The 12,139-nt window shown below is 36.7% G+C and overlaps 1 protein-coding gene across 2 annotated transcripts in view; it reads left to right on the top strand.

Moving 5' to 3' along the window:
• Positions 1-1,182: 1,182 nt before the first annotated feature.
• The window catches only part of Sycp1 (synaptonemal complex protein 1), a 115,874-nt gene continuing 104,917 nt past the window's right edge, over positions 1,183-12,139 (top strand). For both annotated transcript variants that reach the window (XM_027940303.2, XM_027940304.2), the window contains exons 1-7: positions 1,183-1,290; positions 2,490-2,574; positions 2,756-2,799; positions 2,968-3,024; positions 6,941-7,105; positions 7,761-7,828; positions 9,026-9,099. In XM_027940303.2, coding sequence (XP_027796104.2) covers positions 1,183-1,290; positions 2,490-2,574; positions 2,756-2,799; positions 2,968-3,024; positions 6,941-7,105; positions 7,761-7,828; positions 9,026-9,099 — 601 coding nt within the window. The remainder of the gene's footprint in view (positions 1,291-2,489; positions 2,575-2,755; positions 2,800-2,967; positions 3,025-6,940; positions 7,106-7,760; positions 7,829-9,025; positions 9,100-12,139) is intronic.

Below are 12,139 nucleotides of genomic sequence, written 5' to 3' on the forward strand. Positions count from 1 at the left end.
AAAAAAAAAAAAAAAAAAAAAAAATCTTCAAAATCCCCATCCATGACGTCTAAACCCAAACACCTGTGCACGGAGGGCCTGCCCATCTGCTCTCACCTCTGCACTCACCTTGGGCGCTTTCCCGCCTTGGTCTTCCTCGCACACCTGCGTCAATATGAGTCTCTCTCTCAACCCCAGCGCCTTGGCCCACCTACTCTTAGCCTCCTCTTAGGGTTCCTCCTGGCTCATCTAACCAACTATTCACTCTTTTATTCTCGATTGACGAAAAAACAAGACCAGACTGCACCTGAGAAGCCTGACTCCCGAGCCACCTTCATGACTCTACATAAATTCCACCTTTAAATGCTCGCACAGCCTTCTATATATATATATTTTGAACACCTTCTACTTTCCTAAGGTTGTGAGCGCTTAGGGGGCCGGCAGGGCCGTGTCCTTCCCAGCTCGTCTATCCTCGCGCCTGACAGTCTTTCCCAGCATTCTTTGACAATGGCAGAAGTTTCCAGAATGTCCACTCTTGGAAGGAACAGAATCCGGGAAAGAATTGTTCCTGGTGAAAAGGGAGATCTCGCGAGACAAAGTTCTGCGGACCCGGAAGCCTACTCCGAGGAGGACCGTTATTTAGCCGTTAAACTGCCAGTCGCCCGCCCCGCTCCGTCGGGTGTGGCCGCCCAGGTGGGGCGATTTCCCGCCTTTTCCGAGGTTCGGAGGCGGAAGCTCTTGGTTCTTTCTGCTGCCCTCATAGACGGCAGTTCACGTGGCACCCAGCCCGTGGCCACCCGCTTGTTCTTCAAAGGTGAGGGCAGGTGTGCGGAGTTCCTTCCCCGAGGATGGAACCCGGGGCGGGGGCGACCTGGTGATATGGCGGTTCCCGACTCCGCCAGCCGCCCTTGCCTTGGCGGTGGAGGGCGGGCGGTGCGTTGCATTTTAGTTGGGGGCGCTGAGGAGGGCGCGGGCTGTCACCGCCATGCGGGGCTCGACTCTGTAGCTGGTGTGGGTGGCGGGCGTGGCGGCGGGCGGTGGGGGGCTGGTGGGACCCTAGGGAAGGTCGCGCACGCGGGCCGTTCCTCCAGCCCCGTGGGAGCGAGCCGCGCCCTCTGCAGACCCTGCAGTGCCCTGACCCGGGCACCTGGGACGCCTGCCTTCCACCTCCCGGGCAGCAGGTCCTCGGGGCTGGAGGACGGAATGGAAAAGCCGAAGCCCTTCAAGTTGTTCGTGCCGCCGCGGCTGAGCAGCAGCCAGGTGTCGGCAGTGAAGCCCCAGACCCTGGGAGGGGACGCCAATTTCTTCAAGGTGAGTTTGCGAGCGAGTGGCCATCCTGTACTTATGGCGGAAGAGGCAGAGTGGACTTTGGAGTGGCAGTATTTTGTGATTTTTTTCCCCCCCTTTTCGGTAAGTATGGTCTGATTTAACCTAAGGACTTTCAGGAGCCTTGCGCGGGATGAAGGGCGGGGTCCCCAGGCGCAGGAGAGAACGCGTCGCTGCTGCTGTAGAACTGGGCTGCACAGCCTACCCGGGCCATCTAACCTCCTGCCGTAAACGATTGTAGGCAACTTATAAGGCCCCTGCAGCGAAATATAAGTAGGGGAAAATTAGAAAATTTTACGAGGGAAAATACAAATGTTTGAACAAATGCCTCCATAGGGGTGACAATTTGTGTTGTGACTGAGCTTCAGGTTTTGCTCTGAGCTTCCTGGTGGATAGGATAAAGATGGAAATTCGCTTATATAGTAAAGGTCTCACGGAAAGGAGAAATTATACCAAATTTCTCACGTAAAGCAGCTTTTTCTACTATTGAATTATTAAAAAAAATTCTCATGTACTTTTCATTGGAGGTGGAATGATGCAGTTAATATTTTAATTTTATATGCTGTAGTTTAAAATTTCTTATGGCTGCTGTAACCAAAGAGTATATCATTTACATGTTATTCAATTGAAGACAATTCTCAGTTCTATTGAGGTGAAGATCATAATGAAGGAAACTCCTAATATTATTCCATACTACTAGTTAAAGTTACCAATATCTAGACGGGTGCGGTGGCACCAGTCTGTAATCCCAGCCGTTGGAGAGGCTAACACAGGAGACTCAAAGTTCAAAGCCTGCCTCAGCAAGAGCGAGGTGCTAAACAACTCAGTGAGACCCTGTCTTTAAATAAAATACAAAATAGAGCTGGGGATGTGGCTCAGTGGCGGAGCGCCCCTGAATTCAATCCCTGGTTCCCCCCCCCCCCCAATAAATTATAATTACAAACACCTACAAAGATTGTGTTGATTTATACATTAGTTTCATTTTATTAGTGAAAATACCTAATTAAAAGTTTTGCTTTGTTAACACAACAAAAGCATTTGGTATTTTAAACTTTGTGTATATTAAAGGATTTATAATTACAGTAAATTCTTTGAGCAGATGTATATCACATATTTGTGTATCTCACTGTTGTATATCACAGTGGTGTGAAGTAATATACTTAAGAACTTTTTTGTATTTTTAGAGTTTCAACAAGTGTATTGAAGATGATTTTGGTTTTCCTTTTGCAACAAATAATCTCTCCAAAAATGGGGAAAACATTGATTCAGGTAGGAGCCTAGACTAACAATATATCATTTTATAGAGAATCATGTTATTATATACATTGCCAGTTGTTGAAAATACAATATACACATTAAGTTGATGTCCTTGATATTAAAACTAGAAGTAATAATTCATGTTAAAATAAGATGTTGGCTTATCTAATATCAGTTGTCTCTTAACTTGCAGATCCTGCTTTACAAAAAGTTAACTTTTTGCCCATGCTTGAGCAGGTCAGTTAATCATAGAGTATATAGATATAATCTATTTAGGTATTGAATTGCTTATTTAAAGAAGAAAAAAAAAACTCTTTAGTTGTTGGATTGCTAGTCTTATGTTTTTAATTGCTGTTATTTGGAAGCTCTCAAATATTTTTTTATAGGAAATATTCATTTTTTTAGGTTGATAATTCTGGCAGTTTCCACTATCAGGAAGGACTAAAAGGCTCTGATTTTGAGGTTAGATTTCCCATTCTTATAAACTTTCTTATAATTGGAGTATGATTTATTACTTGTATATATATCTTTCTTTTGAAACTTCAAAGGGATTAATATTGATTAATGTTTTACAATGTATTCTTTAAAGCTGTGTTTTGTCTTTTAAAGTCTCTGAAACACAAGGATTCTGTACTTTGTTGTAAAAGCTTTCAGTTTTTAGGGGCAATTTCTTTTTCTTTTGGTAACTGGTTTTTTTGGGGGTGGAGTGCAGTTTTTTAAACCATAGAAATCAAAACTAGAAGAGGGAAAGTGGATATAGTATGTGAAACAGCTAAGAATCAAGCCAGTATTTTACAAAATAATCTAGTAGACATAACTGATCATTTGGCTAATTTATTATATAAGGAATTTGTAGGACATGAAATACTTTTTTTGGGGAGGGGGATACCAGGAATTGAACTTGGGCACTTGACCACTGAGTGACATCCCAAGCCCTGTTTTGTATTTTATTTAGAGACAGGGTCTCGCTGAGTTTCTTAGCACCTCACTGTTGCTGAGGCTGGCTTTGAACTCATGATCCTCCTGCCTCAGCCTCCTGAACATATGGGATTACAGGCATGTGCCACCATGTCCAGCTGACATACTGTACTTTTGATATTAGTTATAAAAATGTTCTTAAGGTGTATAGATGTGTGTGTCTCTCTCTCTCTCTCTTTTTGATGTGGGGCATTGAACCCAGAGGCACTAAACCACTGAGCCACATCCCCTGCCCTTTTTTATGTATTTTATATATATATATATATATATACACACACACACACATATACATACATATATGTATAGAATGTATGTGTGTGTGTATATATGTATGTGTGTGTATATATATATATATATATACACACACACACATACACACACATTTTTTCCCCTTTCAGTGCTTTATTCACTCAAATTACTCAATACAATTTAACTCTATAGGTTCTTTTTTATTGATTTTTAAACAAAAATAAATGACAGTGGAATGAATTACAAGTCTTGTTATATATATATGCACATATAAATAACACATATACAGCACAATTTTTCATATCTCTGGTTTTATATAAAGTATGTTGACATCAATTTTGTGTCTTCATACTGTACTTTGGATAATAATGTCCATCACATTCCACCATCATTTATAACCCCATGCCCCCTCCTTTTCCCTCCCACCCCTCTGCCCTATCTAGATTTCATCTATTCCTCCCATGCTCCCCCTCCCTACCCCACTATGAGTCAGCCTCCTTATATCAGAGAGAACATTTGGCATTTTTTTTTTTTTTTGGATTGGCTAACTTCACTTAGTATTATCTTCTCCAACGCCATCCGTTTACCTGTAAATGCCTTGATTTTTAAGTTGTAGATAGACACATAATATCTTTTATTTATTTGTATGTGGTGCTGAGGATGCCTCACACATGCAAGGCATGCTTTACTACTGAGCTACAGCCCCAGCCCTTTTATATTTCATTTAGAGACTGGGTCTCATTGAGTTGCCTAGGACCTCACTAAATTGCTGAGGCTGACTTTGAACTGATGATCCTCCTGCATCAGCCTCCTGAGCTGCTGGGATTACAGGTGTGTGCCACTGTGCCTGGTTTAGATGTCTTTTAAATGAAGGAAAATTTCAGGGCTTGATAAAGTCCTACTGTGGTAATAGTATCACAGAATTTTAAAATACGGAAACTTTTCAGATATTTTAATAACAAAAAACTATCAGGTGAAGTGGCACATGCCTATATCCCAGCTGTTCAGAAGGCTGAGGCAGAAAGTTCATAAATTAAAGGCCATTTGATGAGAACCTGTCTCAATAATAAGAGCTGGGGGAGGAGCTCGCTGGAGAGCTGTCTGAGGTCCTGGGTTCAATCCCTAGTAGTATAAAAACAAAAATAACAAGAGCAGCAGCAGCAACAAAAACTTTAAAAAGCTCTAAGTGAGCAGAAATAAATGTGTTTAAGAAAATAAGATAGGGACTAGGGGTCTGATGATCCCGGGATATAATTCCAGATTCGTGAGAGGCTGAGGCAGGAGGATTATAAATCAAGGCTAGTCTGGGCAACATAGTGAGATCTTGTTTCAAAATAAAACTAAAGGCTGGGAGTGTATCTACCCTTAGTCTCCTCCCCAGGATTGGTGTGGGTGGTGGGTGGGGAAAGGCTGAGGGTGTCACTCAGTGGGAAGTGATTTGCATAGCATGCCCTATATCCTGAGTTTGATTCCCAGCAACTGCAAAAAAAAAAAAAAAAAAAAAAAAAAAAAAACCCAAACAGAAAAATGGAGGAATGGTGGAATGAAATTTACCAAATTATGCAGTGTACATATATGAATTTACCAAAGTGAATTTCACCTTTATGCATACCTGTAAAGCACCAATTAAAAAAAAAAACTATAAATGAATAGAAGGAAGTCCCATAGAGTAGAGGAAGGGGGAGTTGGAGGGGGGGCGGGGAGGGAGGAGAGAGAGAGAGAGAGAGGGGAAGTATTGGCCCCTGAAGTGGAGCAAATTATGTTCCCTGCGTGTATGATTATGTCAAAATATTGTGTATAACTATAATGTAGTAATAAAAACATAAGAAAGTCCCAAACAGGAATGCCTCTGATCTTTACAATATAATGTGGATTAAAAAATTCAGAAAATCTAAGTAAAACCTTGGGCTCAATGAACTAATGTCTTCTGTTCACTATTCTTTTTCTTGGCATTATATTTTAAAATTTACTTTCCTGGGGCTTGGGATGTGGCTCAAGCCGTAGCGCGCTAACCTGGCATGTGCGTGGCCCTGGGTTCGATCCTCAGCACCACATACAAATAAAAATAAAGATGCTCTGTCCGCCGAAAACTAAACAATAAATATTAAAAAATTCTCTCTCTCTCTCAAAAAAAAATTTACATTCCTTTTTTTTCAAAAATTTTTTATTCTAATTAGTTATATGTCACAGTAGAATGCATTTGGTTTGACATATTGTATACAAATGGAGCACAACTTCTTATTCCTCTGGATGTACAGAGTCATACCAGTAGGGTAATCATACATGTATATAGGTAATAATATCTGTCTCATTCTATTGTCCTTCCCATCCCCACAGCCCCGCCCCTCTCCTTACTCCCCTATGCATAATCCAAAGTTCCTTCATTCTTCCCTACCTGCCCCCCCCCCCCCCCCCCCACTATGGATCAGCAGCATCTTATCAGAGAAAACATTTGGCCTTTGTGGTTTTTTGGGATTGGCTTATTTCACTTAGCATGATATTCTGTAGTTCCAGCCATTTACCTGCAAATGCCATAATTTCATTCTTCTTTAAGGCTGAGTAATATTCCATTGTGTATATGTACCACATTTTCTTTATCCATTCATTTGTTGAAGAGTATCTAGGTTGGTTCCATAGTTTAGCTATTTTGAATTGAGCTGCTATAAACATTGATATGGCTGTGTCACTGTAGTATGCTGATTTTAAGTCCTTTGAATATAAACTGAGGAGTGGGATGACTGGGTCAAATGGTGGTTAAAATTCACATTCTTGACTTAATTCTCAAACTGTTTCTATAATCAAAATGTTTCAAGGTCACTGTTAAAATTTACAGATTTCTTGTAGAGTGATTTAAGGTTTTACCTATCTAGATTCTCCCATTGATGAAAATATTTCTAACTTCTTATTTAAGCACATTTTAGTTATTTGATTTTATTTAGTAAGGTATAACTTGGTTAAGTGACAAATAACTTCAGTGAAGTAGCTAATATTGTCTTAGTAGTTTAGGAGTTAAGATAGCTTTCAGTATGCTATATTAGAGCATAAATTGAGGAGCGAGTCACTATTAGAATATGGATATTTTCAATAGGCATCTGTAATTTGTTTTTATTAAAATTTTGAAAAATTAATTTTTAAAAATCTATTTTAACAGAATTCGGAGCCAATGAGCAGACTATATTCAAAACTGTATAAGGAAGCTGAAAAGATCAAAAAGTGGAAAGTGAGTGTAGAATCTGAACTGAAACAGAAAGAAAATAAATTGCAAGAAAATAGAAAGATAATTGAAGCACAGCGAAAAGCCATTCAGGAACTGCAGGTATAGTGAATTTTAAAATTATAAATATAACATAGTAAATATTAGTACCATTGAAAATAGAGTATTATTTGAAAGTAAATTGGGTTTGTCTTGTTTTTGTGATGAGGATTTTTAAGATAGTGCTTTTTGAAGTTGGTTATAATTCAACTTTGAGAGAACAAGCTGTAACAAACATAATGCAAGTGATTAGAGAAACAACAAATTACTTTAATGACTGATTAATGACTAGTTTGTGATAGTTTTTTTTTAAATCCTATTGATACTGTTTTATTTGGTGTCTTTCATTATATTAGAATATAGTATTTATTTATAACCTTGAATTTAAAACTGACTTTATAGTATAAAGTTAAAAAGAAAGTTGATAAAATGCAGACAGAGCTAAAACATCACTGGAAAATGATGAGAGAAGATAACATGGCATTAAAATATAGTTTAATCTTTTTAAAGATTATTCAGCAAACTATTTTAGATTGATGAAAGTGAGACTCATATTCTTATGGGAAATTCATAAGCGGTGGGAAAAAAGTTCCTTTTTGTATAGAAAAAAAAATAGACTGTTGTAGCATATTCAGTAAAGAAATGCTGCTTAATGATTATACTCATATTTATTTTGCTAAGCAAAATGTGATGCACTGTTTTTCCATTTGTAAATTAGTTTGAGAATGAAAAAGTAAGTTTGAAATTAGAAGAAGAAATTCAAGAAAATAAGGATTTAATAAAAGAGTAAGTAATAATTTAATAAATTTGTTCTTTCCAAATTTTATTTTTTATACTGAATTTATCATTAAAATAGCTTTCAAAATATTTTGAGCACTTTCTTTTTTAAAAAAAAATTTAAATATATTTTTTTAGTTGTAGATGGACACAATGCCTCACAGATGTGAGGCAATTGCTCTACCACTGATCCATAACCCCAGCCTCTATTTTGAGCACTTTCTATGTGTTATATAGCATTAATTTATAGCCAGGCATGGTGTGGTGCACACCTGTAATCCCAGTGACTCTGGAGGTTGAGGGCGGGAGTTTGCAAGTTCAAGGCCAGCCTCAGCAATTAGGCCACCTAAACAACTCAGTGAGTCCCTTTTTCAAAATTAAAAATTGAAAGGGGCTAGCAATATGGCTCTGTGATAAAGCACCCCTGGGTTCAATCCCTAGTACCAAAAAAGAAAATAAAAATATATAAGTAGAACTCTACCTAAGTGCTGTGGAAAAAGGAAGATATAACCATTCTGCATTCTTGCGTTTGGTAAACTGTGGTCACTGACTGACTTTCAGTTTTTAAAATGTCAAGCATCAGGAAGAGTCATTACTTGATGTCAGAAAAGTTGTATTTCTATGGATATTATCTAGTTTTCTGTAGACTAGGGCTCAACTTAGTTCCAAGCTGATCCTCACTGTCAAATTCCTGTTTTTGCCAGTGTAACAATCATTCCTACAGAAAAGTTATAGATTGAAAAATTAAATTTTACTTCTTTGTCTGTTGGTAACTCCTATAAGACAGCTAGAAATCTTTGTTGTTCATGTAATGAAGGCCTAGTCAGAAAGTTACCTTATTTTTTGTTTTGAAGATTAGACATCTAGAGCATTTTGGAGGTAATTAGTAAATGAAAAGTCTTAACACATCATTTCTTTCTATCTGGAACTGTTTCTTGAAAACAACTTGGGTAGAAACTTGTTACAGAGTTATCACTTTTACTTAAAGGGAGGCAGTTACTGAATTATCTTTGCTAATATTGTAGTCACTCAACTTTTTCTTCATATATATGTGATGCATGATACATGATATGTATATATATAAAATACAATGTTTTAAAATTTCTTTAAAATTAAAACAATGAAACAGAATGTTTCATAATTTTCAACGTGGGATTTTGCTTTGAAATTGGATTACACCTAGTCAAATTTGTTCATTTGTTTCAGGAATAATGCTACGAGGCATTTATGTAATCTACTTAAAGAAACCTGTGCTAGATCTGCAGAGAAGACAAAGAAATGTAAATATCTTGTTTTATGTGACTTTATCCACTTATTGAATAATTGAGGCAGAGAAGAAATTATCTTTTCACCTTTTTGGAACTAATTTTAATTCAAATAAGTTTTATGTGCCTCATACCATTTCTTTGTGTAAGTAGCAACTACATTCTCAGTTATTATTTAATTCAAAGTTTTTTGAAAGTTCACGACTTTTTTCAAAAGGTAACATATTTGGCAAATACTTGGCATTTATAGTTAATCTACATTTCATTTAGTGTGATTTTTAGATTAACTTTCTCTTTTGTCTGGAATAACCACAAAATTGAATCAAGAACAAGACATAGCCATGTCCATCAGAGAAAATACTGCTGGAGGGCATGCACTATAACAATGTGAGACAAAAATGGAGTTCGTATATGTTAGTCCCATAAAAATAATGGACCTTAAAAAGTCCTGTCAACTAAGATGTAGCCTTTGTAATATTGTAGTGCAACACATTATTTGTGTTTGTAGTGATGCTGGTTTAAATAAATCTACCGCACTGCTTGTTGTATAAAAGTATGGCACATAAAATTATGTTCAATATGTAATACTTTATAGTGATAATAAATGTACAAGTGGTTTATGTATGTGCTGTAGTATTTTTAATCATTATTTTGAAGTGTATTCCTACACATAAAAAAAAGTTAACTGTAAAACAGCCTCAGGTGGGTCCTTCAGAAGGTATTCCAGAAGACTTACTATCACAAGAGTTGATAGCCCTATATGTGTTATTGCTCCTGAAGACTTTCCACTGGGACAAGATGTGGAGGTGGAATCCTATATAGGTCTAGGCTTATGTGTATGTTCATATCTTAGTTTTTAACAAAAGTTTAAAAAGTAAAAAATCTAAAATGGAAGATATTTTATAGAATAAGAATAGGAGGAAAATATATTTTTGTACAGTTGGACAGCATATTTTTGTTTTAAGCTAAGTGGTATTACAAGAGTCTAAAAGTTAAGAAAATTAAAAGTTTATGAAGTAAAAAAGTTATAGTAAGTTCATTATTGAAGAAAGAATTCTTAAAATAAATTTAGTGTAGCCTGTGTACAGTGTAGTATTTTTAAAGTATTATGCAGTATTATGCACTAATATCACAAAAATAGGAATCGAGAACAGGACAGCAAATAGAAAACATAATAAATATGATAGATAATAATTCATCTTTATTAATATATCACTTTGAATGATGACGGTCTAAATGATAAAAGATAAATGTTGTCAGAATGGACAAAAAATAAGACCCAACTATATGTTGTCTGTAAAATAGTCATTCTAAATATAAAGACATATATACATTAAAAGTAAATGGATAGAAAAAGATATTAACACTAATAAAAAGTAAGGAGTAGCTGTATTGATTTAGAATATAATAAAAAATTGCCGCTGGTTGTAGGGGTGCACACATGTAATCCCAGTGATTTGGAAGGTTAAGGCAGGAGGATGGCAAGTTCAAAGCTGGTCTTAGCAACTTAGTGAGGCCCTAAGCAACTTAGTGAGACCCTGTCTCAAAGTAAAAAACAGAGAGTTGGGAATGTGGCTCAGTGGTTAAGTCCCTGGGTTAAATCCCCAGTACCCCCCCCCCCCAAAAAAAAAAAAAGTTGCTAAACATTCAACTAGTAAAATGTGACTTTTCGAAGTCTCAGATTATTATTCTCTAGCAAGCAATCAAAGATAAGATGCATGGTGAATTATACAATAAAATATATACTAACAGGCCACAGAAATAGACCCTCTATAGTATAGTGTAACTCCAGAGTTTCTTGCTTGAATTTTTGGCTGAATATTTGGTGTTAAAGTCATTATTATTGTCCTTATTATTACTCATGGTGCTGTGGATTAAACCCAGGGTGAGTCTTTCCCTTTAGATCACTGTTGCTGTATAGGAAAGAGATTGACTTTTGTTTTCTTACAAACTTGATGTAATTGTTCATTTTGGGAGTTGTTTTTTTGTGTCTTAAATTTTCTGCATAGAAAATCATGTGTGTGAACAAGAAAGTTTGATTTCTTCCTTTCTAATCATGTCCCTTTTATTTCCTTTTCTGGTTTTATTGAATTAACTAGAACTTTTAGTAAGTGTTAAAAAAGTGATGAAAGGAGACATCCTTTCTCTTTCCTTATCTTAGAGGGAAAGTTTCTAGTTTCTTACTTGTGAAGATTGTTGTTTTTGGTTTTTCTTCCCCAGTCTTTTTTTCTTTTTGCTTTCCATTTTGGAAATTTTTGTTGAACTACATCTTCAAGCTCAGAAATTATTTTCTTAGCTATGTCTAGTGTACTTTATTTCTATTTCTATTCTTGATAGGTAGGTAGCATTTTGATTTGGTTCTTACTTAGTTTCCAGCTCTACTTATATTGCCTGTTTATTTTATTTTATTTTTTTGTTGTGCTGGGGATTGAACCCAGTATTGCCAAAGGCTGTAGACCAGATTTGAGCCCTATGCCTTATAAGTCTAATTAACAAAGAGGGAAACAGTGGTAAGCAAGAAATCAATTTAGGGAAGGTATTGGGAATGAGATTGATCAAATTTTGTGCATGTATGAAAATGGCATACTGAATCCCACTATTATGCGTAAATTATAAAAAAAGAAATGAATTTATTCTTGGTTTAACCAAAACTTAGAAGATAACAGCCTAGAAATCTTTCCTATATGGACAATAGCTTTAGGATAATATAGAGGAAAAGACAGAGAAGAATCATATGGTATGCATATGTATGTTCTGTCAGTTTGTGTAAACCCTGACTTAGAGCTGCCAGGGCTTGGGGTGGGGGTGGTTTCTACTCACAGCCCAAGATGGAGCTGGGAAACAAAAAGCACTTTAAATCATACAGATTGGGAGTAGTGGGTGTTTCTTTTACGTCTTTCAATTTTAAAGGATCTCTTGTTACAGGGGAGCCTAGGAAAAGCTCTCTACCACTGATCTATTCTCCCATCCCCTGCTTCTCTATTCTTGCACATCTACTTTATCTACTCAAGTCCATAGCATAGTAATTGGAGTTGTTTTAAATTCCTCCTTTGAT

The sequence above is a fragment of the Marmota flaviventris genome, chromosome 10, assembly GCF_047511675.1.
Source record: "Marmota flaviventris isolate mMarFla1 chromosome 10, mMarFla1.hap1, whole genome shotgun sequence".
In the NCBI taxonomy this organism is placed as follows: domain Eukaryota; kingdom Metazoa; phylum Chordata; class Mammalia; order Rodentia; family Sciuridae; genus Marmota; species Marmota flaviventris.